General features: G+C 37.0%; 4 protein-coding genes across 6 annotated transcripts; 1 reads left to right on the top strand and 3 right to left on the bottom strand.

Annotated features, from left to right (window-relative positions):
• Positions 1–197: 197 nt before the first annotated feature.
• On the bottom strand, positions 198–5,234 carry LOC137715337 (uncharacterized protein C57A7.06). Its single transcript, XM_068454628.2, has 11 exons — positions 4,798–5,234; positions 4,360–4,501; positions 3,707–4,176; positions 3,069–3,290; positions 2,589–2,930; positions 2,076–2,447; positions 1,905–1,985; positions 1,728–1,811; positions 1,258–1,641; positions 941–1,072; positions 198–724 (listed from the first exon to the last, which is right to left on the bottom strand). The coding sequence occupies exons 1-11, from the start codon at positions 5,113–5,115 to the stop codon at positions 545–547; spliced, it is 2,727 nt and encodes a 908-aa protein (XP_068310729.2). The 5' UTR covers positions 5,116–5,234; the 3' UTR covers positions 198–544.
• Positions 5,235–6,269: 1,035 nt separating this feature from the next.
• LOC137714957 (large ribosomal subunit protein eL13z) lies at positions 6,270–8,361 on the top strand. Its single transcript, XM_068454139.2, has 5 exons — positions 6,270–6,447; positions 6,890–7,005; positions 7,116–7,249; positions 7,725–7,883; positions 7,974–8,361. The coding sequence occupies exons 2-5, from the start codon at positions 6,897–6,899 to the stop codon at positions 8,193–8,195; spliced, it is 624 nt and encodes a 207-aa protein (XP_068310240.1). The 5' UTR covers positions 6,270–6,447; positions 6,890–6,896; the 3' UTR covers positions 8,196–8,361.
• Positions 8,362–14,650: 6,289 nt separating this feature from the next.
• On the bottom strand, positions 14,651–22,078 carry PARP2 (poly(ADP-ribose) polymerase). Of its 3 annotated transcripts, none has more exons than XM_088690460.1 (19): positions 21,865–22,078; positions 19,646–20,578; positions 19,260–19,557; positions 18,989–19,107; positions 18,806–18,887; positions 18,241–18,464; positions 17,945–18,071; positions 17,701–17,756; positions 17,211–17,284; positions 16,938–16,984; positions 16,799–16,848; positions 16,586–16,648; positions 16,401–16,481; positions 16,185–16,295; positions 15,963–16,038; positions 15,683–15,825; positions 15,329–15,402; positions 14,933–15,041; positions 14,651–14,819 (listed from the first exon to the last, which is right to left on the bottom strand). In XM_088690460.1, the coding sequence occupies exons 2-19, from the start codon at positions 19,727–19,729 to the stop codon at positions 14,727–14,729; spliced, it is 1,911 nt and encodes a 636-aa protein (XP_088546586.1). In that variant the 5' UTR covers positions 19,730–20,578; positions 21,865–22,078; the 3' UTR covers positions 14,651–14,726. The 3 variants fall into 3 exon arrangements, with proteins under 3 accessions (XP_088546586.1, XP_088546587.1, XP_068312118.2); XM_088690461.1 differs by having other exon boundaries at positions 19,266–19,557; positions 21,865–22,076; XM_068456017.2 differs by having other exon boundaries at positions 19,646–20,569; positions 21,865–22,036.
• A 369-nt stretch (positions 22,079–22,447) lies between these two features.
• LOC137715675 (U1 small nuclear ribonucleoprotein A) lies at positions 22,448–26,198 on the bottom strand. Its single transcript, XM_068455009.2, has 4 exons — positions 24,488–26,198; positions 23,845–23,938; positions 23,611–23,699; positions 22,448–22,956 (listed from the first exon to the last, which is right to left on the bottom strand). Exons 1-4 carry the CDS (start codon positions 24,773–24,775, stop codon positions 22,669–22,671), a joined length of 759 nt encoding a protein of 252 aa, XP_068311110.2. The 5' UTR covers positions 24,776–26,198; the 3' UTR covers positions 22,448–22,668.
• Between the last annotated feature and the right edge of the window lie 1,312 nt (positions 26,199–27,510).

Genomic DNA, 27,510 nt, shown 5'->3' with positions numbered 1-27,510 from the left:
GAAGAGGAATAACAGTAGATCGTATTACTAACAATATTTTATTCATATGTAGTTTAAATATTTTCTTCTAAATCGATTTACAAAAAAAGATTCGAACTTGATAACGAAAACACACTTCCCTAATCAACCGTTTACTTAAAATTTGAATTCAAGAAAAATAAATTAATGAAAACATGTAAGAATTAAGCGATTGGTCATACGAAGAAAGATACAAGTGACGGATTTATTTTTTCCTCTTGTAGCGGCAATCGAGTCACAAGGGCACCCCAACCAACCCACAGGGGTAGCAAGCTACAACGACTAACGTGTTATAACTTAAACAAGAACAATATACTGTTTGCATCACAGGAGAAATGAAAAGAATAAAAGATACAAAAGTTATGGCAACTAAATTTCAACCGGCACGTATAGCTTAAGTTTCCCTGCTCAATCTGTCCTCTCTTCTCATTCTTTCATCTTCCACGACGTAGAAAATTGATGACGCTTACGCCATGGAAAGAATGGAACTGGAAAAAAAATGTACCCGAAAATAGTTTTGCATTATTCAACTCTTGAGCTTAGTCTTCACCTTTGTCACAATTTTGTCGCTGCTGCTTCTACTCTTATTACTCTGATTCCTCTTTTTCTGTTTCTTTCCAATCTGTTTGTGATCCTCTACTTTTCCTTGAGGATTCACCTCCTCAAACTCGACCGGTCTTATAATTACACCAGGTCTCTTCATCACCTGCACACAATTGCATTTAAGGTAAGGAATGAGAAGCGTCGTAGCATCCAACAACGGGGCCTAAGGAAACAAAAGACAGATGAAATTTGGTATTGCATAACTTCATCATTGGATGCAACCTCGAGGATATCCTTATGGCATGGTAAAAGATGTAAAAGAATTACAATTCACTACAATAATTGTCGATCTTCAGAAGAATTGTAGCGAGGCACTTACTTCAGGCCGATTAAGAGCTCCAACCGCACTTGCAGGGTTGAATTCAGGACCCAGGGGCATGCGAATGCTCTGTTCAAAAACTTCTTTGGATGTGAAAGGGTAAGGTAATGTTTTTGTAAAAAGTTTCTCCGCCTGTCAAATTCAAATACAAACAACCAGTTCAGCACCAAAGCAGAATCGCAGACACTTGACCATTAACCATTGCTCTCTGTCTACTAATTCCTATCATTCAATGTTTCCTGTGAATTCAAACATTAATTTCTATGCGATATCACCAATATAATGAAAAGCGAATGCTGCTAGGAAAAATTCCGAACCTTTTTATCCAACTTTTCCGAGATAATAACACGTTTAAGATGTGCATCCTTCCTTTTTTTAAGGGTTTCTTCTCTCTTCTTCTTGGCATCTTCGTGTTCTTTTTGCATCCAAGAAGGTAAGCCTTTCTTTTTCTGTACATGAGTCCACTGACCCCAGCCAGGGAGTAAAGTAGGCTTTTCAGGTTCAGGGTTTTCTTCATTCAGAACTTCCTGTTTCTCCTTCTCAAATTCATCCTCCACATCATCCGCCGCAAAGGCTTGACGAATTAGCTCAGCTTGAGAAGGAAGGCGGTATTCATCTTTTGGATTTGAAGAAAGAATGCCATCTACCATCTGCCCCTCGCTATCTGCATCACTATCCTCATCCAAATCCTCCACAGGTTCCTGTAATAGGAACGTGTTTAAAGAGTTAAGCAGGGCAATCAACCATAAATGTAGGATATCTAAATTTTATAAATGCAAAGTCATACTTGCAAATTTTGATTGCGCTCAACTGATTCCACGCGACAAGTAGACTTTTTACCATTTGCATCCGCACTATTGCTACTTTTTATCTGCACACATCACACAAACACTGGTAATTACCAAAAAGCCCCCGGGGGGTGGTGGGGAAGTGCGCATATTCATCAATGAAAGACAAAACTAACCTTTTTCCATGAGCCTGAAGCAAAAATAGAAACCTCATGTGTTGTCTTTGGACCTGGGTCTTGAACAATATCACCGAAGTTCTGTTGTAAACAACACAACATAGCAGATTTCATGCTCATGGATGAAAAGAGGGGTGTTCAAGGATAGGAAAAATTAAGAAGCCTCATTACCTTGAAAAGAGAATCTTTATGATTTTGAGAATCTTCATGAAGTAACGCAGTACTAATGTTGACATCCTTGTGAAAATCACTACTTCTGTCATTCTCGACATCAACATTTTCTTCGGGCTCCAAGTCATCTTCACTATCACTGTTAGCATAATAATTATCTGTTCTCATTTTATTGTCTGTTTTGGTCTTATTACTTGATTCTGGAGCATTCTTTTTAGATCCATTGAAGACCATTCTACCACTTGGAAGGCCCACATTCAGATTATCTGCCCCACTTGAATCCTCCAACGGGTTTGACCATGATTCGTACTCTTGAAGAGCAAGTTTAGCTTCTTCAGCAGCTGCCTCATTCCTTTTTTTCAATCCACGCACCTATGTCAAAACAAACCAGGAAGATATTTTAATTTACACGCATAAAAGCATCCGACTAACAGCCCTTCGTTCTGTGGTAGTTGTAAATTGCTACTAGATTTTTTAATATTCTGAAACTAGAAAGAAAATCCAAAGCTTTACCATGAAAGGTAATGAAAGCACTCCTGAGTTAGGCACTTCATTTTCATCATTATCTTTTAGCACATTACGTGTCTTCTCCTTGGCTTTTTCTAACAACTTCACTGCCCTAGCATGGTCTGAACCAGGTGAATATACATCTATATCATCCTCATCACTACTGTCATCACTGCTGCTACTGCTACTACCATCTTTCATAGAATTCATTTTTCTTGTCAGCTGAGCGTGCAGGTGCTGCTGTTCAGCTATAGCAGCCCGAGTACCTTCATCTTGGACATCTATACCACGCTCTTTGATGCGCTTTGTCCACTTGGAGGTACCTTTATGCCTCAGAGTCATTCTTTCCTGGATCAAGTTGAAAAGGGCCAAAAAGTTAACACATGCCTTGTTGCTTCAATAATCAAGAATGTTTCTTGAGGAAGTAATTCAGTAAAGACACAATACAAATAATCTACCACCTATATATGGGGAAAAAGCAATCACCTTTGCTCGTTCATACTCTTGCTTCATTGCAAGTTCTTTAGCAGTGTCTGGATCCATTTGACTTTGTGCAGATGTTGCTTTCACTCTATCTTTCTTCAACAAACGATGATAAGTTTTGGATTTGATCTTTTTTATGTGCTTTGACTTCATTTCATGACGGAAGAGAAGGCTGCGCATTTTGGCCATTCGATTATGGCGGTCTCTTTCATCTTCAGCAGATACCTGCCAAGCAAACAAGAACAAGAAACGTTCAAGGAATTTATATTTAGGTTGGTGCAAGCATAGACTAGTTCATTTTCAATAGAGATCGTAAAAGACCAAAAAGTAAAAAATAGTCATATGAACATGAGAAATTATTGACAACCATACAGAGGATACAAAAAGCTGAAAAGTAAATTAATACAAATCGTAGTTAAAATCGAGGAAGAACAGGTGCCACTTTGTTACCGATCAAGTTAACATGAAGGTTTTATCAACTATCACAATCTCATTTAAATCATCTCATAGAGCTTTAGTGTCAAGTCAACAGTTGCCAGATGAATTAACAACTGTGAAAACAATAGGTGACACTTAAGTTTCCGAAAATTATCTTATAAAACAATAATTAAATCAAGTGTACTCGCCTGTGAGATACATACCTTATTTAATTCAAGAAGCCTTGAACCGTCTTTTAGGTGAGCATCTTTAACCTGGTCATCATAAACTAATGAAGCAATTTTCTTCTCAAATTCAGTTCTAGGTTTGAAATCAGATGCCCTTGAAGACCGTAAATCCATATCATCATCAAAATATATGGTAGGCGCCTCCCTGTTCCTCTTAATGATTGGTTCCCACTTTCGCAGTTCTTCCTTTGATTTTTCATGTGCTGCCATCCTCTCCAATTTCTCTTGATCTGCTTTTGGAAGTGGAGCTGGAGTAGGAACGGATTTCTTTTCAAGATGATGTATTCTCTTTCTCAGTTTGCTATAACCAGATTTTCCGTGTAGAGGATTCAAAAGGTCTTCAATATTAACGGGCCCTTCACCATCCAAAGTATCACGAGTAGGGTTATACTCAGACTCGGGATATGCCTCTGATACAACAACATTGGTATTCCTCTTCTTCTTCCCTGACAAAGACATTATATTCACAGGCAGTCAAGTCACTAACAAATATCCTCAAGTCATGAGTAGTTAACTCTGAATTCATAATCAAAGATTTTAAACAAATCCTGTCTTCGAAATTGCATCCATTTTGTTCTAAAGCATAAACACAAAGTAAATTTGGCTGTAAAGTGTAACCATTGTCTTACCTTCAAAAGCCGGAATACGTGCGATTCCTTGCCTTCCATCATCATCATCATCATCATCCTCATCCTCATCCTCATCCTCACCCCCACCCTCTCCAGCGTCCCCCATGTCATTGTCATCATCATCAGATGACACATTTTCATCCTACAATCAATACAGATGGTATCAAGGACAGAAATTCGAGAAAACCGAGCTCAAATTCTTGCTATTATACAACGCAAGAACAAGCTCTGCAAAATAAGATACATTCTCGTCTTCGAAGAACATATTTTCCTCCTATCGTATAATTATAAATACAGATAGTATTGATAACAGAAATTCAAGAGAAAATAGCACAAATTCAAGGTACTATGCAAATCAAGAACAATCACTACAGGGCAAAATATTACAAAAAACACACAAATACACGAATGAGAAATTATAAACCAAAAGTAGCGAACCTCAAATTCTTCAGGAAGCTGGTACTCGAGGTTCTCGACCGGGTCGAACCGGCGGTTCTTCCTTTTCTCCTCCTCCGGTAGCTCCTCTTCGTACTCGTAAAAGTCCCGGCCATAAACCTCCGCCTCATCGGAATCAATCTCTTCATCTTCGATAGGGTTTAAGCGTTCGACCTCCTTTCGGAGAACGTTGGGCAAACGAGGGCCTTTTCTCTCTCTTGCATCGGCGCCTTTCTGCTTCTTGCCGCCGGGCTTGTCTCTCTTTCCCTTTGCCTTGTCTCCGCCGCCACCGTCCCTGGATTTTCGCTTCGTCTGCGCCATGTCGTCAGTGTGAAGAAAGGAAGGCACGGTTTCGGGCGGCGTATTTGCAGCTTATTTGTGGAGTGACGGTGAGCAGTGAGGACTCGGCAAACCTATTACTTGGAAACAGAGTCAACAGACCTCCAATAAATTTAAAAATTAATATTAAAAGTAGAAGAAATTTTATATTCACATATTTTAAATTACTTTTTTCACACATTTTTAATTTTTTTAATATTTATTTATTAAGTGTTAATGATGTGTAAAAAATATTTTAAAAAAATTTAAAAATAAAAGAAATAATTTTGAATGCGTAAATATAATCTCTCAATAAAAATTTGACCCAACCTAAAGAAGTGGGCCTTCTCAGACTCATCTAGGCTCGTTTTTTAGGCTCACATCTCGGCCCATGTATTTTTCCCTTTTTAATAAGAACCCAAGGAAGTTCTGTCTTGTTATTTACTTCTTTTTTTTCTTTCAATAGAACTACATCATCGCCGCGTCAGTGATTTAATGGTAAAATATAACGGAATTCGGATCCCTTATTCTTAATCCACCAAATCAAAAGATCTGTGTTGTTGAAATTTGATATAACGGCTATAAACATGGGCCCACTTTAAAAGTTATAATAATCAAATTTTAACAGCACGGATCCCTTAATTTAGTGGATAAGGAGAAAGGGATCCTCTCATCCCTTTCCAAATATAACGGATAAGAATTTCCAGAGTGGAAGGCATGATTAAGTTTATTTTGTGAAGTTCACATTGTATAGTTAAAAAAAAAAAAAAAAAGTAATATATTTTGGAAGCGGGAGGGGGTAATGGTCACCTTGGATTAGGGAATGAGTGAATTACATATATTTCCATAGTAAAATAAAAAATTTAGTAGCGGATTAAATAAATAAACATAATCAATAGCGCAACAACAACCACTAAACTTTATCTCATTAAGTGGCGTCAGCTGTATAGATCCTAAAACGTCACTGCACTCGATTTTGCACCAAGTCCTCCGTTAACCATAATGTTTTGCGCCAAGTCTCCAGAATCAACAAAATAATTAAACAGCGTGTGTGTATAAAGTTGAAAGAGAATGTGTATTTCATTTTCCATCACTTGAATTGCAATTCACTCTGTACAGCAAAAACAAACGTAGTATATGTTTTGGACCATCTTTGTGTATTGGGCCTTCATGGGCCTTAATCAACTGCAATTTAAACTGTCATGAGCATCAAAGCCTGGCCCATGACCCGAAAAGACTCAATGCCATCTTTATAAAATCCAAAAACCCTAGCACACCAGTCTTCCTCACTGCCGCGCGAGAGCGAGAAAGAAGAACATCCGGCGATTTCATCAGGTTCTCCCTCTATTTTCTCTGTCCCTATCTATTTTTCTGTAGAAATCTATGACTATTTCTGTCTCGATTCAGTTTTATTTTCATTTCGATGTGTTTTTTGGGTCTCCAAACGAAGATCCAGGTGTTTTAATTTGCAAATCTTTAGGGTTTATTGTTTCTGTAATCTTGTGTATTTTCCTTAATTTTAGTTTTGTATCGGTTAGGGCACTGAGCTCTTATCAATATATTGATTGAACTGGAGAATAATTTTATGTTGGAATCTGCTTCTGCTGGAAAATGTATTGCATTTTCTGAAATTTTTGTTTTGTTTTGTTTTTTAATATTCTGAGCTTTTTGCATGATTTGTGCATTTGGATTTCTTTGTGAAGTTGCAAAAATGAAAATTATGTATTTTGCTTCCATGGAGGTTGGTTCTGAATTATGAGATTCGATTGCGTTATAGGTAAGCCATGGTGAAGCACAACAACGTTATCCCAAGCTCTCACTTCAGGAAGCATTGGCAGAACTATGTCAAGACCTGGTTCAACCAACCTGCTAGGAAGACCCGCAGAAGAACTGGTGAGTGGCAGTATATTTTTGTCAAATATAACACGAAAGTCAAGTCTGCTGAACTTTGTGAACTGTAATTTGTAGTACGACTGACTTTGAGTGTTCTGAAATTTCATCAGCCCGACAGAAGAAGGCTGTGAAGATCTTCCCCCGTCCAACCACTGGTCCGCTCCGTCCCATTGTTCATGGACAGACATTGAAGTATAACATGAAAGTGAGGGCTGGCAGGGGCTTTACTCTGGAGGAGTTGAAGGTCGGTTGATTTTACGACAATGCCATAACTTTGTGGAACTAGTGTTATTTCTTATGGGTTGCTGATATGTTGCTTACAATATGCATGTGTTATTTCTTATGGGTTGAAGATATGTTGATTTTGGTATGCATGTCTTAACGTGAACTGCTTCATTTCGTTCTTTGGTTTTTTTCCCACGTCAATTATGAAAACCAGAAGTTTAAACATATCTGGGGTGTATTACGTTAGGGGAATGATTTTCTTTGGTTTATTCAATCTAATGGCTAGAAATTGATAGGCAAGTGTAGGAGGTATGTGGAGATCACTTCCCTTACATTTCAGTTCCATTCGATTATTCAAGAATGCATGCTATAAATATGGTCTAAAAATTGGAATTCGCAATTCAACTTTACTTTGGTTTAATTTGCTTAAGATTTCAACGAATGCATTTTTATATGATGGTTTTAACAAGTTGTTTACCTTTCTTGCTTATCAGTCTGCTGGGATTCCAAAGAAACTTGCACCAACCATCGGAATTTCAGTTGATCATCGCAGGAAGAATCGTTCTCTTGAGGGACTTCAAGCTAATGTGCAGCGCCTGAAGACATACAAGGCCAAATTAGTGGTCTTCCCAAGACGTGCTAAGCAGTTCAAGGTGATGTTAAGTGGTTGATGTAGATTAATTGAAAGCTCTTTTTCCGTGTGCATGGTATCTTATCTACATGTGTAATTTTTATTGTTACAGGCTGGCGATTCTCCTGCAGAGGAGCTTGCCAATGCCACCCAGCTCCACGCCCCCTACCTTCCAATTGCACGCGAGAAGCCTACAGTTGAGCTTGTGAAGGTTACTGATGAGTTGAAGTCATTCAAGGCATATGACAAACTCCGTGTGGAGAGGATGAACAAACGCCATGTTGGTGCCAGGCTTAAGAAGGCAGCTGAGGCCGAAAAGGAAGAAAAGAAATAGAGAACTTTTACCCTTCAACGAGCCACTAGAATCGTCATCTGTTCTCGAAGGAGTTTTGTTTTAGTTAATTACCTGTTTTCTGAACTTTTTACTTGGATCCATTAATGTTAGATTTTGTAATGTCACTTGAGTTGGTGGAATTTAAAGAGTTTATGCTTTATGTTTATGTGCTCGGTTCTTATCGTCAGATTTGGCCTTCTGATTGCACCTGTTTTGGATTTTGATATCTTGAATGCATTAGTCTGAATATGTATTGAATATATATCGTTTTAAAGCATTTTAAGTGATTTTTGGATGGAGAATGACTTATACTGAACAAGTTTAGTTATTTTTCGCCTTCGGTTTGAATAAATGTCATGCGTAAAAATATTTAAATATGACATTATATAACTCACTCACGTTTTCAAAACGATTCTGGGTTATCGTCAATTGTAAAGTTATATTAAAATGTCTTGCAACATTTTCTTAGTTCCCACGCAAAGAACTTTCTAAAACTAAATATTTTATTTTATTTTTTTCACAAAAATTATGAGATAAGTTATGACCCATGTTTTGATAACGATTCTGGTAATTTTTATAAAATTCATTATAACTTAAAATTGGAGTCATTCTTGTTCATGTTTCCTCAGATTAGTTTAGAACGTTCCAAAGATTTCGACACATAAAAATATATTTGGGGGGCCCTCTATTCGTTTATATATTTTTTTTTTATATATATTTTTCAATTTTAAAAATCAATAAAAAATGGTTTCAAGACCACATAAATAGTAGAATCAAATCCAAAGTTCTTATAACAATTTCCTTAGTCCTTGTGTCCCACGCAAAATGGTTTCTTAAACTAAAAATTTCAATTTTTAAGTCAAAATTCAAGTCATTCTCTTCGCACCACCTGTTGCCTATTATTTTAATTTAGAACATTCCGAAGTTTTTTTTTTCTCATAAAATATATTTGGGGGTCCGTTGTTAGTTTATATAATTATTTCTACTTTTCAACTTAAAAAATTAATAAAAATAGTTGTGGGATCTAACAAATTGTAGAATCTCATCCAAAGATCTCGCAACATTTTCGTTAGTCCCCACGAAAAGCATTTCCTAAAAATAAAATTTTCTATTTTTCCCATAAACGGTGAGTTATAACCCACATTTTAAAAGTGATTTTGGGAATTTTACAAGATTTATTATAAGTCAAAATTCGAGTCATTCTATTTCTCGTTGCACCACATGTTTCGTGAAATTACTCAAGAAATTTCAAAGATTTTAGAGAAATAAAAATTTATTTATTTGTTTATTTTATTTTTATACTGTTCAAATTAAAAAATTAGTAGAAATTAGATTTAGGATCTCATAACTTGAAGAATCACGTAAAAAAAAAAAAGTCTTGCAACATTTTCCTTAGCTCCATAAAAGTATTTTCTAAGACTAAAAATTTCAATATTTTTACAAAAAATCGTAAGTTATAACCCACATTTTTAAATTGATTTTGGGAATTTTTACAGCATTCATTATAAGCCAAAATTCCAGTCACTATTGTTGCACCCCATGTTTCTTGAAATTAGTTTAGCACAATCCTAAGATTTTCGACACATAAAATATATTTGGTGGACCCTCTATTTGTTTATATTATGTTTTTTTATTTTCCAACTTTAAAAACCAATAAAATTAGTTTCCAGCCCACAACATTTTTCTTACCTCCCAATCAAAAATTTCTTAAAATTACTAAAAAAAAATTTCACAAAAATTGTGAGTTATAACTCATGTTTTCAAATAGATTTTTGTAATTTTTACAAGATTCATTATAAGACAAAATTTTAGTCATTCTCGTCGCACCACATGTTTGCTAATATTAATTTAGGACATTTCGGTTTCGACACCTTAAAGATTAAAAATATATTTGGGGAGCCCTTTATTATTTTATATAATTTTTAAAGTTTCAACTTTAAAAATCAATAAAAAATAGTTTTGGGACCACATAAATGGTAGGAATACATCTAAGGGTCTTACAATATTTTCTTTAGCTCCCATGCAAAATATTTTTTTAAAACTAAAAATTATTATTATTTTTTTTTCGCAAAAACTGAGTTAAAACCTGCGTTTTCAAAGCGATTTTGGAAATTTTTACAAGATTTATTATAAGCCTCCATTTTTTACAGTGCTTATTACAAATCTTGACATGCAACGATCATGTCAATGGCAGTAGATCCTTTCTTCATGGAGACATTCATCACTAGCTAGGTTTCAAACAAAATGCTAGAAGATCCCAAATTATTTATGATTCAATCCCATCCTAATGAGGTAAGGTGAAATCCATCTCAAACAAGCAAAGTTTTAGTTTATGATCCAACGAAAGAGGAGAACACCAACCTCTCTTGTTTTCTTATTCCACAATACCTGGCCTATACAACCTGTATAAATTCTAATTAATAGTCAATCTTTTACATTAGTCCTTGTATAAGTACATAACTTTATAGTATAAATACATCAAAATAACATGAACTCGTCAAAAAAGTTGAATTATATCTACAATCATCACGCGGTGTTAATTTGTTTGAACAAATAGAATTTATTCCAATCGTAAAGATTACCACTTGAATTGCATTTCACATTGAAAATCACTTGAAATTTTAAAAAACGTCTGGGACATCTTTCTTTGTTCTTTGAAGTGCTCCAGAATCTTACAATTTACTGGTCGGTCTACCAAGTCACAGTGCAGATTAATAAGCTAGGGTCCAGAAAGTTGTGTACCAGTAAACAAGTAAATGAAAAATGTAAAGAAGAGAGGGAAAAAAAAGACAATTGAATTGCATGGGGCATACGCTTGCATGCATCCGATAGTAAAAAATGCATGCATACACGATAAAGAAAAAGTATAACCCATTAAGTACTTACACAAATTTTATAGACACCTGCGGAACTTGGGAGCAAATAAATTACGGCATAAGAAAGAGTAGAATATATGTTACAATTGTTTGAGTGGTTCTGGATATTACTTGCACTGTAACAGCGGGAGATCAGGAACTTGCATGGATGTCTGAACTCTGAGAGAGAGATAAGCAATAGGTGAGGAACCCGTGTTGGAGAGGGGGAGCACGTGCAAAGAACTTATTCGCTCGCATTTGAAGCATAGCCAATGGGGTTTGCACGTGCCCTGCTTCTCCAACAAGGAGTCTCACCCGTTTGAAGCCCTAGCTACTACAATGGAACTCTACTCACTCACTGGAATTGGATGAAGGAAGGAAGGAAGAAGCATACGTATTTATAGCTGCAAATGGGGAGAGAGAGAGAGAGAGAGAGAGAGAGGGTTTAGATCGTGTCATCATGCTAAGAGATGAAGGAAGGAGGTATGGCAGAGGAGTAATTAAGATGAAGGTACTGCAGTGCATGGCAGGGAGGAAAGCTCTGTCGAGCCACTCCATGCCATGATGTTAAGATAGTACGTGAAGATAATAATAAATTTTCAAAATAGAGATATCAAAGGAGAGACCAAAAGTGAGTCCTGTCTGCCTTTTTTCTCAAAATTCATACATGCGATTATTTTGTGTGGTTCCTTGGAGTCTTGGAGGATTCAGTTTCAATGCCCTCACACAAAGAAGACAAACACAAACCTTTAAAAATTCAATCTCTTCCTTCCGAACCTACCAATATTTTTTAGAATATCCAAATATTGTTCAATCTTTTATTGCTAGCTAGCCTTGGAAATCAAGAACCTCAGGCCATGATGTTTTCCAAGGCCTCTTAGATCACGAGAATAACTTACAAGATACGTTATTTCGGTAATATTTTAAATAAATCACATATTGTCATGTGTTTTAACTTTTTCACATTCCACTGTGTAACAAGTTTGAAATAATGTTATAATAACATTCTCGTTGCATAACAATCCTGGATCAATCAAGACTATAAGCCATGATGCTTCCAAGGCTGCCCTAGATTACGAGAAAAGCTTATAATTTGTTGTTCCAATAATATCTCAAATCAACCACGCACTGCCAGCTTGAATGATATTGTTACAGCAACTTCCTTGTTGCATGAAAGTTTTCATGATCATCTATTGGAATTTGAGTGGGGCCATGTAGAGGTTGAGCTAGCCTTTTCCTTTTGGTTGGGAAGAAATATAGTGCAAGCATGGGAAGAGATGAAATGAATAATGTAAGGAGTGCACGTAGGGCTTTGCGTGTAGGGCTCAACCTTTTGAGTGTGGTATTAATTTTATTTATGTTTTTGTTTGATGAGTTTCTGAAGTAGCCAGCTAGGGTTTCCCTACTCCCTACATAGATATATGATCATTCCCTATATACGTACTAGGCCTCATGCATCTTTTCCCCTTCCAGAATTTATGCTTCTTTCTTTCATAAATAAGGACCTCAACAATGTCACACCTCCTGATCATGGCAAAGCTCCTTCTAATGTAAGCATTAGCTCATACCGTATCCTTGTATTCTGCGACGTTGCAAACCCTGCTACTGCAACAAGCGTGCATTTGTTCAACCCCCTCACCACTCTTTCCTGCGCCACGCCAACATTATCAATCTACAAAATCTTTGATAGTATAACCTACTAGGGTTACCCAACTTAATTTAGTGGTGAGCAGTGACGGATTCAAGATTCTAACTTCGGATGGTCCTAATCAATGAACATTAGGCGCTAGTCCAGAGGCGGGCTTGAGCCTCCTATGCGCCTAGATGGAGTCTAGGCAAGGGCATAGGTAGGTTAGGTGATTTAAGTAAACTTACTACATATTATATAAGTAAGTGCCTATTTACACTTACAAAAATATATACTTGTATTGAGAATTTAAAGTTTATTATTCAATATATAACATACAAAATATCAAAATTTTTGCTTTAGTATTTTAATGAATTTGATGGTAGGAGATGAAAGTGATAGGGACTACGAGTTCATAGTACATTACGAAACACTTTTCAGAAGTTGTATGAATTTATAAAGCACTTTTAAAAGTAACGGTGTTAAACATATGATATAAAAATATTTGTTGAGTGATGCACCATCCGTTTGCTAATTAAAATGCTAGGGTTGCACAAGTTGATGGGACAACAATTAAAAAAAAAAAAAGAGTGTTGGTCACTTGGGAAATGGAGAGAAATTTCCTTCTTCATTGTAACCAAGGTCCAAGAACAGCAGAGCTAAGGTGGTCTTCTGTTTTCCACTACACGCTCACACTGTTGGGTGGTCTTTAGAGGTTCTCACATGCGCTTCTTCGGACGTCCGGGTGGTCTCGGGACCATCCGGGTCCAGGATTTTGAGACTCTACATTTAACAATGGTTACGCGCATTAGACACCAATGTTAAATACGGAGGCTGGGATGTATATCGGTTACAGCACTGGTTTAGTGCAAAACCCTTGTACCAGTTTTCAAGCTGAACCATCTATATGTCCGCTCTTTTCTTTCGTTTTTAATGTTGTGGGGTAAGGTAAACTGACAAAGTTGAATATGTAGAGGTGGAGATAGATTTCATTTCGTGTTGTTGTGGGGTAAAGCTAAACTGACAAAGCTGAATACGTAGAGGTGGACATAGATTTCATTTCGTGACACTAATGTAAAATTCAGTTTCAGTCATGATGTTTGTTCTCTCTTGCTCTTTTTGGCTTTAGCATCCCGGATTATAGTACACAACCGGAGATATTTCTTTCTTTCTTCAATCTCTCGCATCACAAGACCTAATTTCAGTTTAGCAGGATAATTCCATTGTTTATTCACTAACCGGTTGTTCATCTTCTTCTGTATCTCTCACCATCGCATATGTTACACTCGAGTTTTTCTTGTTCAAGTCTGATACCGAGGCCCGTTTTTAAGTCAAATTTGAAATTTGAGGTCACCCTCTGAAGCCACAAAATTGTGTTAGAAGAACATAGATTCTGGATGAGGTCATGATGAAATCTTAGGTGTAGGAACATAAATACTTGGCGTGTGTTTGCACCCAGTGCTTGAAAAATGGGTTGTCGTAGTAAATGCTTTATTTGGTCACACACTCATGTATGTATCTAGAAGATTTGAATGTGAAACTCAATCATGCTTCCTGCCCTTCCTTCCCCCCATAAACTTCAATTTTTTCCACCCTACTTGATTGATATGTTTGACTTGGATTCAAACACTTAAAAAGAACAGCAACAATACAGAAGGTACTTGTGGTGGTCTGGGTAGGTGCCATCTTTATTGGGATTTCTTCATTTTTCTTATCCATTTTTTAGCTTTAACACCGACTAACTATTAATCTACTAATATTTCGCTCAACAGAAGTACTCTTAAAGTGGAATTCATGTTTAGAAAGAGTAAAAATATGAGATAAATACTTGTTTCTTTCCGTTGAAATTAGGCGTTCCCACTCTCTGTCAATCACAATACGACATACGTGCACAATTTTTTCTATTTGTGTTTTTCATGAGTAATATATGCATGTGTCAAAATGTGATTTGTAACGAAAGAACGGAGGAGACAAGTCGAAAAACAATGATAAATAAATAAAGGCAAAATGAACACCAATTATATCTAGGTCTATACATCCAGATGCTAATCATATCTTGAAATTGAAATTAACTTGAACAACGTAGCGCATCCTGATCTGTTCCACATTGTAAACTATGTACTCATTGTACAGTAATGAACCCTGCAAGGTGCACGTAAACGAAGATTAATTTACAATGAAGCTGCCTGCCTGGTTCAACAGTTCCAAATCAAATTCACATCCAAAGTAATTCGAAAAAAATGATGTATTTCTACCTTCGGGCGGCTTGTATTCTCTTTCGGCTTTCCTAGGGGAACCACGACACCATCATCTAGTAACTGAGCTTCTGAAAAATCTGGTTCAGTTCCCCCAACTCCTTTAGTGCTGCAATATTATGTTACATGCCAGATTAAGTCAAGCAATACACGTCTTAGTTTCGAAAAAATGGAGATAATGCAACAAGTTTTCGTCAAAAGTTAATTCTCTCACACAATGCAGATAAACTTCTGGGTCTAAACAAACACAAAGATTATACGGAAAGGAAGATAAACTTCCAATGCAAAATACCAAAAGCATAAATGACCAGAAGAAGCTTCATCGCTTAAAACAGTTTAGTTATTACTTATGAGCAATAGATGGGAGGGTCCAATAAAGATAACAGAGACGCAAACCTTAATTTTCCTACGGGTAACTTGTCAGCATCGTACTTAGCGGTTAAAAGCTCGGCCATGTCGCCCAGCGCAACCTAAATAAACCATAGTTAAAAAGTATTTAGAACATTTAGTGCGAAAAAGTCCCTAGGTATTCAGTTGGGCTTTCAAGTGTAGCAGATATGCGGTAGGGGAAATTCAAATTTTAATCCAGAAATATTTTTCTCGTCTCTCGTATAAATCTTGATCTTAATGATATAAAATGCATTGAAGGATATATTCGATAATCTGATGCCAAACCACTCCTAACACCAGGTATTTTTGTTTTTAGTATAAAATTTATGTTTTTTTACTTGCTGAAACTTGAAAGACTACCTCACATAGAAGCAGCACCCCAGATGTACAGCCATTAGATGCATAGCAATAATTTGCGCTTTTGGAGAACATGTCTGCGAAGTAAACTCCTTTCCCGAACATGTAACCAGTCACTGGGGCTTCAGGTGGAGCTATGCGCAAGCCTGGGTTGTCACGACACATGTTTAACTAAATTATTAAGCAGTAAAACATTCATACTGTATCTGCACGAGTGTGAAACAGTGACACACACACGCAAACACACCCACCCATGATTCGAAGCTAAATCATAAAGGATCACCTTGAGATAATATACCAGCCCAATTTGTAAGACGAGAACCATGCCATAAAAGCATTCTATTTTTCGTACTAGAAAACTGCTCACAAGAGTAAAACACAATTAGAAATTGCTTAAAATAAAAATGTAGGATATTCAAGACCAACATGGAAATTTCAAGTACTTGTAAAATTATCCAAGATGGCTGAAACATTTTATCAAAAGCCTCTCATAGATCAGCCTAACCTTTCTGAAGCGTTCAACTTCACCCTCTTTAGATGTGCGGAATATTTGAACGATATCAACAGTGTAAGTTGAATGTGTTTTTGCATGAGTATTATGCAAATATTTTGTAATCTGACAACAGCAATAAAATTCACGAGAATCAGTACCAACAGTGTAAGTTGAATTAGCTTAATTTTGTTTGTATTCGAATTTCCATTGCTTATAACTCATAGTTACCATATCAAATTCATGAGAATCAGCACCAACCGGTGTCAGCTCACAATGAAGGCGTCGATAACTGGAATACAAGGGATCTCCCTATAATGGTGGCAGAAAACAGACATTAGTAGGAAGGATAGATAATAGGACAAAAGGGCAAGTCCGCAAGTGAACCATGAGGAACAAGACTAAAAGAGATTTACCTGCATTCCTGTGTCATCCTTCAACAATTTCGTTGCAACCTCAATTTCACCTAGTGCTTCAACCTTCAAGTAGAGAAGAGTTAATAAACACACAAATAGCACTTGTAGGTGGCACGATACTTATTCAAAGGAAAATAACCCTTGATTTAAGTTTGGAAGTTCTTAGCCGAACTATCCTCACATATACATGAAACAAATTACAGAAAGACTTACCATTTCTAGCTTGTGTTTCAACTTCTGAGGAGTATCAATCACAAAGTTATCTGCATTACTCATATTTCCAAACCAATTAGATGCCTTCTTTTACAATCACAGAGAGAGAGAGAGAGAGAGAGAGAGAGAGAGAACTCACGCATTTTTTTAAACCCGAAGTCATGAGGAATGACAGTGTAGAACTCTCTGCAAAAGGATGATGCCCATCAAAAATTGGAATTCCAAAATTATTTAAAGCTTAAGGTACCAAAGGAAGAGAAGAAAAGAGGTAGACATTAGTCAAGCATTTTGTTAAAAGTATATTTTAAAGAATTAACAAATGAAATCACTCTTTTGTTGGGGTTTTGAAAGGGAGAGAGAGGAGGGAGGGGGGGGGGGGGGTTAGGGAGGGAGAGATAAAGAGAAACCTTACCCGCTTAATTGTTCGATTAATTTCCTGTTAGATGAGCCAATCACATCAGAAATCCTCTGCAGGATGTTATAGCCCTATATGTTTCCAAAAAAAAAAAAAATTATTGGTTCGTTGAATCTTCATGGAGAAACGGATTGAAAGAGAAGACACCATACACGAAACTTCAATGTTTTGTACCAAAATTCATACTGAATTGTTTCAAGTTAATTTAGAGAAAGTCCTGACAGAAGTTTTAGGAAATATCCTTTTCAGTTGTTCAGCTTAACTAGTAACTGAAATACAATTATGGAAAATACACGCCCCCTTGCCTTGGAAGTAGCCATTCCTACTTGCAAATCTTAGTTTGACATGCACACAAAACTTTTTCTTTTCTTGCATAGATGTCAAAATGTGATCTAAAGGAGCCTAGCAATTTCCTACAATTAACTTTCAACAACAAAATAACTAGCATGAACTGGAGGAGACTTCACTTCATAGGCCAAAATCTTACCTTTAGAATTGTTGATTTGCTAAGCTTACCCAGAGGCAACTTATCAGCGTTGTATCCTACCAAAGAAGAAGAATGTGTCCAAATAAGGGAAAAAGTACATCAGTTAACTAAACAGAATACACCGAAAGAAACTTTCGAGTCTCCAAATAAAATTATTATTCCAATTTAAGCATCTGAACAGCTTTAGATTATTATGAGCTGTAATTTGCAATATAATGTCTTTTTGACAGTGAATCAGACTAACCTATTTCCATCATATGCTGCTTCATCATGCCGATGTTGCAAATAAGAGATATAAACTTTGCAATGCAGGGCTCAAGTTGTGTTTCCAAAGGTTGACGTCCTAAAGCAGAGCCATTCTTTTCTTCGACCTGATAATCATTATCAAATAATAAGGAGGAGTAAGCAAGATAATTTTCCTTTTCATTAGGAAAGACATGTCCTCAGTAATTTGCAACCAAGAATCACTTCAGGGAATAAAGAGTATCTCCAAAATTCAGAAATTTATACAAACATAAACCAAGAGTTGTGGATACTCACAGCTTCCTTTTCATTGTAATCCATTTCTATCCACATATAGCAGGATGGGATAGGCTGGAACATTTTTCGATTGGACCAATCATTCCTGGTTTTGTCATAGAATTTCTGTTTAAACTCATTGATCGCACTCTCGAGGGATGCGTGAGAGGCTAGCTTGCTCTGACCCTTAACACCTACTCTCCCCCATCTATAGTAAATCATGAAACTTCCACCAACATCAGATTCTGCATGTTACAAAGAAATAAAATGCGGATGAGTACACATAGCCTGAACTTGTGTAACGCACCAATGCCATGAGGATCATAACTCAATGGAGCAGATGAAACTTTATTTATGGAAAAAAGCATAAATGATGTTTCTGTAATTTGTTAAACATTATAATCAGTATTAGTTACAAACTGAAATCGTTCTCAACTTCTCAGTGAAATTTTCTATAACTTGATAAGTTTGATTGCTAGAATCACAAGTGTCACCCTAACTCCATCTGCATTGCCATGAATTCAAAATTACGACAATCCAAAGATCTAGTTGACTAATTATTTGTTGAAAGGAGGAAAGGGTTTACCAAGAACTTGAATCAGATAGAACTTGTTGTTGTTATGACCGACATTGGTCTGGTTTAACATGGCATCGTATATATCATCCCCCTACACCAAAAACATCATTAGATAATGCCTAATTAGAAACAAATGGAATTGACACCAATTACTAAGCAAGAAATGAAATTGACTTATCAATATAGACTTGCCAGTTGCAAAACATGATAATGTGCCTTTATGTCATCCGGTAGCCACTGATCCAGTACCGCCGCACCCTTTTTGGTTGCGGTTACTATCTTCTCCTTGCTGCCATTTCCTTCCTCATTAGCTAGCATCAACACAGAGCATAACAAAATAAACACCCAGTTGTAATTCGAAAAACAAAAAATCTTCACTCGGATAAAAATTGAGATATCTATTACTAGTCATTTCCTACAAAATATTTCTTGGCAGCCAAACACAGAATGGGAAAGCTCATACCTTTACCTAGAGGAATGTCATCAGAATGTTCAGAAAGCCTCTGCAGCAAGTCTTTTTTCGACCCAGATGTCGAAACTCCACGAAGAGCGGCTTCTTCGCGCAATTGCTTCACGCTCATGCCACTAAACTTTTCGGTGGCCTTCATTTTCTCGGACACAGTTGACTCCCCACCTCCCTCCTCTTCAATTAACTTCCTTTTCCTCTTTCCACTAACCAGTGAAGCTTCTGCTGCTGAACCATCACTTGCGCCTGTGGGTTGCTTCTTCTCCTCACGAAGAGCAGAATCGAGCCTCCGAACCTGCAGAAATTCAAAATCAATATACCAGATAATCTTGGAGAGAGAGAGAGAGAGAGAGAGAGAGTAGAGAGAGGGGGTGTTGTCAGACCAGGGTGGGCTTCGCTCCGGTGGTGGGGAGACCACGCTGAGCCAATTCGTTTCGGAGCTCTTCTACTTTGAGCTTGCTTGCCATTGGGGGAGAGATGGTTGAAACTGTGAAGCGGAGGAGGGATTTTGAAGCGGGAGTTGCAGTGTGGAGGTTTTCTTTCTCCCCCGGCGTCCGCAGCAAGCTTCTTTTGGCGGGCTTTCTGCGGGCTTTTACAAGTTATTTGATTTGTGAGCAAAGTCCCAATGTTATGATCAGGCCCACTGGATTTGGGCCGAATTAATTCGGGTCTTATATAAACCGAGTCAGACAAACACCAAAACGCCATTGGAATCAACTTCCCACTCACATTCGTAACTCTCTTTCTCTCACATTTCCCGCGCCCTGTTCTTCGTCCTCTCCCTCGCAAATTCACAGGAGCTTCAGACCATGAACACGAAAACATGAGATGCTAATGGCGGTGGAAGGTGGCGGTACGAGGACCTTAACGGATTCAGGATAAAGGGATGGACTTCGATCTCAACAAGTCAATGCAGGTTTTCATGGACTGGAGAGGCTGATAGTTAAGAAAACGGTTTCCCAGGAATCATGGTATCTGTATATCGGACAACGTATTGTACATCAAAGTCTGTAAATCTGTTCAAAGATGATGGTGCTTCTAGTTGTGAAAAACGCATCGGTGGAATAATCGGGTAGAACAAACTGGTAGTGTGCTTGAAGGGAGTATGGAAGGTAAAAAATGCGTGACAACACTGCCATGGATAAATGGTGACGAGACCATTAACAAGATTTTCGACATGGGACTCAGACGGTGCCTTCTTGGGATTGTGATGCAAAGTCCAGGAATTTTAAGAGCTACTTTCACACTTTGTTCATGGCTAAAAAACATTCCTTTTGCTGCTTCATGGTTCCTTTGCCTCCGATAACCTAGAGGATCTAGCAATGTCATACAACCAAGAAATAATCGGTCTGACGATCATCGTGCTCAAGAAAATAGATTTTACTGCTAAGTTCCTGTACATATGTCGTAAGATTTTTCGCTTATTTTGTCATCGTTTCAAATGTTATAGGATGAAATTATCCGGAAGATCGATATACTGAATCCACATGTATACTGATAGAGATTTTACCACCTGAAGAACAAGGGTTAAACCATAGAAAATTCTTGCAAGAGAACAAGTTTTTGTAGTATAGAGTGGTTCAAGTAAGGTCGATCTCCTAAGGGACTGGTATAAACAATTTATGAGTTTTTGGATTATTTGACTTAATTAACTCTAAGAATTGTACTAATTTGACAAAACTGAATCCTACTGTACGTGACTTAAACAAATATCGAAAATGGGAGTTGGCTTATAGAAAAAGTGATCCAACTAAACAAAACAAGTAAATGTAGAAACTCAAGATAAAATAAATAATTGAAGAAAATTAGATTGACAAGGCACTAGAGTTCAACCTTTACCAACAACACTCCTATATAGCTCTTCCAATTGCTTAAGTAATCGAAAGCACACATGCTTTGAAGGTTGGGTTTTTCCTTGTGTAGTTTTACTTGTGACATTCAAGCTAAAACGCATACCACTACATACAATTCATCCATGACATTTGGATTAAATATAAACATGAGTGATTCATTAATCTGTTAGACGAAGTCAAGTTTCCTCTTCAAACAGAAACTCTTCAGTTGGTTTACTCAGTCAACAACACTTATCAAGTGGAGCTTCTGTTAAACTCATTTGTATTTTGAATATTTGTTTTATCAGAATTAGTAAAGTATTTGAATTTCGAAATGTAAGCTTGTAAATAGGGTTTTTGAAACCCTGATGTAATCTGAAAGGTGATTATAAAAAGGTTGCTCCCTACAATGTTGAGGGCATGCAATCACAGTGAAAAACCTTGTGTAGTCTTATAGCTTTCCAGCGTGTTTTACCTTCCTGCAATCCTAGTTCTTTTATAATCTTGGTGAAAATCCTTTTGGTAAACCATGTAATCCCTAAAAGTATGATATTTACCTTAGGAGAAATTACAATCCTCAATCACAAGAAGCATAACCAATTTTAACGTGATACTCGTTCAAAATTGCATCTGATGACTTTTCTAAGTATCATAATGATGATCAAGCATCAAGGCACACTGATAGTTTAATTCAGTGACTAAAAATATCTAAGCAAGCATGTAACAACACTTAAGCAATTATCCATTAAAAATCAAAGAAAGAAAACAACCCTCTTTTACAAGATGAGATCTCCGATCTTCTCCTCAAAGAGAGGAGCATGCTTCTTTCTGCTCTGCTGCTTCCATCCTCACTCTCTGTCTTCTCTTGCTCTCTGCCTTCTCTTTTGCTCTCTCTGCGAACTCCAAAACAACCAAAAACCCCCTCTCGTTAGTTTTGCTCCTTCACACCAAAACTCATCCGTCTGCCCTTTGAAAAATGCCCAAAGGAAAAAGGAATTCCTTTTTCTTTTTCTACAAAACATAATCATGATGCCTCCTCATCATAATGTTACCTCATCATTCCTCATCATTATTGTTGTCCCCCTTCCCTTTTTTTTTTTTTTTTATTTATTTAGCCGAGAGCTTGTCTGGAAGACCAAGCCGAAGGCCACAAGCGGAAGACAACATTTTAAGCTGAAAACTCAATATAATTATCTTCAATCTCTTGTGAATCAGCTCCAACTATAATTATTCAAAAATTTCACCGTTTACATATTTTTCCATCAAACTCGATCTTGCTGCTCCTAAAAACACAATATGGCAAAAGTATCACAAATACTTAAAACTTCCAACTAAACTAGATAAGAAAATAAATATAAAAGGGCGAAATATATAGTATAAATATTGGTTTATCAAATGCCTACCCACAATTCCTTGCATGACAAGTTTATCTACCGATATGGTACGCCAACTCTTCCTTCTCTAATATATCCCGGCGATAATAATACATCGAAGCATTGGTATCTCAACGGATTAAAAACATTCTAGTTAAGGATCCATGGCTGCAGCTTACATGAATAGCGAAGACCTAAATCCTACTTTTTGGCATAGGTAATCAACATCGAACTCTGCGGTGTCAACTTAAAAGCTTGGAGTTCCTGCATTGCTACAGTGGATTGCATCTCATCTCCATACTCCACAAAAGCAATACCAGGCTTAGCTTCAACCATTCTAACCTCCTTAAAACCAGCATACTGGCAGAAGAGCATTTGCAGCATCATGGGAGTTGTCTCCTGCGGAAGATTCTGAACAAATAGTATGTTGTTTGGTGGAGCAGGAGCCTCGGGTAACTTCACACCACCAGGATACGGTATTTGGGAAAGCTGCACAAGTTTGTGAGAGAGAAGACTGGTCAAGGATTGCACAAGAGCATATAATTGAGGGCAAAGTTTCGTCATTTTAAAATTAACCAAACGGGCTAAGCCGCAGATTATAAACTCATCCAAAGAGCATGCTTGAGCCTAGACTCCCACTTAAATGCATAATACAATTTTCAAGCCAGATTTAGATAGCAAAGTGTAACTAGTAACAGTGAACTCCATGATTCGATAACCCAGCACAGTGCTTTCTACTAATTTCACGTCAAATACACCAGTTTCAATGAACTAATACAAACTTGGAGTAGATAAACCATGAAGGGTACTACTTGAATGAAAAAAAATTTCCAATCACCAAAATAAACCAAAAAATTACTTTTATCTGTGTATTTTTCATAACAGTTTCTAGCTGTTATACACCTATCTAATTTGTTTACGTTCCAAGTAACTTGTCAACTTCCCAACTTTTATGAGTCACATGCAATTTTTCCACCAAATAAACTTCAGAATCAGTTAAGAGTTGTTTCAGTTCAAGCAACACCAATCACAACATGTAATAAATGATCATAGATATCCAAATCAAAACTTAAATAGTGAAGGTATAAACAAAGCTGAAATTGGGAGTAAGTTATCCCTCAATGAAACAGAAAACTTGCTTACCGGAGGTGCTGAAACATAGGGACCAGCATAAGCAGGAACGCCACCCATTCCGACTTGGCTCGCATCATGTTGCTCTTTTCGTTTTCTCCCTGCCACATAAGGAACAGAAAAACAAATTTTAAGACCATAAAAAACAAATGCATCAATCATACATCAATACCGCAATTTTTTTTTTTTTCCAAAAGATATATCTTATTGTCATATCGCTTATAGAAACGAGAGAGCATGTTTTACCCTTTTCCTCATGCCTCTTTCGTCTTTCGCGTGGAACAAAAGTACCATCAGCCTTTGCTATCACATCCGATTTCGTCTTGGCATATTGTATTCTCTGTATTAATCACATATCAGTCAGTAAAATGATTCCAAAAAACAAAACAAATTAAACAACGGGAAAATCTTTCGGTAATCACAATTCATTATATCCATCTAACTAGGATAAAGAATGGTTGTTGAAACATAATCCATCCATCACATGACATGCCAATGTGCTTATTCACCGATCAAAAGGCCAGATCCTAGACAATGCAAAAAACCAATCATATGAATGGCAGCGAAAACCTGCCCTAACCTAAACCTTCCCAATCTCCCCTCCCCACCCGCAGTCCCTATGACATTGACAGCATGTAGCCGGTCGAGTTTACGCGTTCGGGCATCATCGATATTGACTAATAACCAGAGCTGGATCATGCTTAAATTTTCCCAAATTTGATTTTACAACAAGCAAGATCCTTTTTTCTACCATTTCAATTCACCTAATTATATACTCCTTCTGCACTATGCTAACAAAACAAATGGAATTGGAATAACAAAATAAAATCAAACTAATATTAAATTTCTAAATTAAACAACTAGATAAAATTAGGTTAGAATTGCATACCATGGGCTTGTCGTAAAAGGGGAAGCCCTGCATTTGGTGAAGGGCTTTGGTGGCGGAGGAGACGTCCTCGAAGACGAGCCAGGCTTGGCCCTTGTGCTTGAGCGTCTTGAAAGCCAAGACCTCCACAATCTTCCCGAACTGCGAGAACACCGCCAGAAGCGACTTTTTCAGTTCCTCCAGCTTTATTTTCTCGTTCAGGTTGTTGATGTAGATCGTCTGGTTCGCCGAGACTTCCCTACCATCACCAACGCCACCGTCGCCGCCGCCGCCGCTGTTGTTCTCGGCCATGTCTTCTTTCTCAGTTCCCGATCTCGGATTTCGTTTTGAAGCCGCGGTGGAGATGGAAGGGGTTTAAGCTGACTGACGAGCTCGACGGCTTCGCGGGCACCCACGGCGCCAGGCCTTTAGCAAGGATTTAGCTCGATTAATGGGCCCTAATTTAACTTTGGGTCGATTAATGAGCCCTCACTTTTTGCTACTAGCTATTTAATGCCCAATAGTTGAGATGCTTTCGGCCCAAATAATTAAAGCCTCGTTTGGCATGAAGATAAAATCGAATCGGATGCCTCGCTAGATCTAATATATATTTGAGGAGAAATAGATGTTAATTTTCAATTTGAAGGTAGAAGACAGATTAGTTGTGGATAAGACTTATCCCTATTACAACATGTTTACTTATTAGAACGAGAAAATTCATGAACTGGAGAAAATAAAAAGAAATGAGAAGGGATCAACTAGCCTCTTGAATTAATAATGGGTTTCCAAGTATTGGATTAAGAACTTTAAGGCGTGACACACAATTTTTTTCGACTTAATATGTGCTGGTAAATGTAAGGGAAGTTAGTAATTAAAATGATTATAATACCATGTTTAGTAAAGACGTGGAAGTAAAACATTGAAATGATTCCAAATCTCATTCCCTATAAGTAAACTTTTCATGAATTCCCACCCAAAAGAAAAGATTGAGATGGATAAATTTTCATCTATCTATACGAGACTTGTAAGGCACAATATGATAAAGATAAACTGTTGTCCAATTTAATAAGGGAATTGTTATTAGCACTCAAAAAATTTCATTCTACACTCCAAACTTTCTATATTATGAAAGAAAAATACACTTGTGAGAATTGTAGAATGAGATTTTTGCAGTGCCAATAACATTTCCCTTTAATAATTCCATTTCGAACACTCATTAAGTTTGAACTCTTCGTACATTAATTCAATTTATATAAATAGCTCATAGCCACCAAATCATTTCTAACCCAATGCATTCGTGCAAGCATAGCCATTAGAAACTTGGGTGTTTATTTTGTTCAAGTTGAAATAAACGAAAGACTTGACGTAAAATTGAGCTCAATAACGTTGTAAAATTTATACAACCAACTTCACTTAGTGAAATAAGACTTTGTTGTTGTTGTTGAAACAAAAACTAAAAAGCAACTCTTAAGTTATCACAAAAAAGAACACGACTATTCATGTACATATGCTTGTATGTGGTTAAGTTTCATTGTTATATGCGATCGACGCCATCAGTGCTTTTTTGTGATGAATGTTCATGTGTCTCTGATCATATGCATACAACTCCAACCAATAAAACCTTGAAAATGACACAACACATAATGCATGCCAGTGACAGAAAAGTAACCTCTTTCCTTCTCCTTCCCATACATGTGAGTACATGACTTGAATACACAACGTAACTTTTTGTGACAACAAAACAACACTGTTGATGAAATTTATATGTACTTTTAGATCAATCACTAACATAAAACATCACGATATTAGTGCACCCCATCTACGTAAGGGCGAAAGAAGTGATTGTTGTGGAGGGTCCTTGACCTCTCCCGCTAGGGGCACTTGCCTGCCCTCATAATTTAACCCCAACCCTTGTGTTCGTTGTAGAGACACGTTCCATCCACTTGGCTGGAAATGGCTGTATTAGAACAATAGAAAAGGAGAGTATACATACAAGTGAAAATTGTTGTTTATCCAGATTCTAATAGTTTATTAAGAAATATTAAATCGCGTGCCACCATGTTGAATTGATGGACATGGTCCCTGCCTTTTTGAAATGTTCTTGAAGTATCTAGAAAAAATAACACGGTAAAGATTTTATTTTATATTTTTCTTAAGTGTATTTTTCTTTATAATTATAAAAAATTTAAAAAGCAAAATAAATGATCAAATAATTCCACCAACTAAATGGTACCTTCTTTTCTCTTTTGACTAATGCATATACATATTTCCTAGGGTTTTCTAGAAAGACTGACAGGACGTCTCCGACGAAACCGAATGATTCAGCGAAGGAAAGTAGAAGAGAGCCGTGAAAATAACATCACAAATTTGTGTGATTAATTTGAAATATCTTTGATTAGTCGGTAACGAGATGCATGACTAATGTCGGTAGGAGTAGGACCACGCACACGAGTGACTTGGCACAACACGCAATAACAAGAAAATATGTGAAAGATGCATGCACGGCACGGCACGGCGGCTGGTGACGCTTTTGCTGCTCTTGCTGCTGGTGGCAGCTGCATCGATCTAATTCCTTTTCGTTTGCACAGCTGTTTAAAGGAAAGAAAAAAATATAACGATAGATAACGACGAAGACAAACTTGACAAAAGTTGGAACTTTGTTCGTCATCACATCACGAGAGTCATGACTCCTAACCCTAACAAGTAAGACCCTTGACTTGGACCCTTCCATAAATCACGAGGCCAAATTGCCTAAATCCTTCCAGAACATAGCAAGGAAACTCCGCCACCACTTCCCCTTTCTTTCTCCTGCTTGGGACTCTCATTTCATAGTTATCCATCTGTTTAATATAGATGAACAATATGGTTTACTATATGTTTACTAGTTTAGTTTAAAAATAATACTAAAAAAATATGATGTGACGTGTTCCGAAGAGATACTTTTTAAAAACAAATAAATTGCTACAACGATAAAAGTGAAGATACTATTGTGGGATAGTGTTGTTCGTATTAAGTATTTTTATTTTCACACATTATTGTTAATTTTT

Source organism: Pyrus communis, chromosome 3 (genome assembly GCF_041283825.1).
Source record: "Pyrus communis isolate YQ-2024b chromosome 3, ASM4128382v1, whole genome shotgun sequence".
Classification (NCBI taxonomy): domain Eukaryota; kingdom Viridiplantae; phylum Streptophyta; class Magnoliopsida; order Rosales; family Rosaceae; genus Pyrus; species Pyrus communis.
The sequence above is the reverse complement of the archived record's forward strand: the minus strand, read 5'-3'. Positions and strand labels throughout refer to the sequence as shown.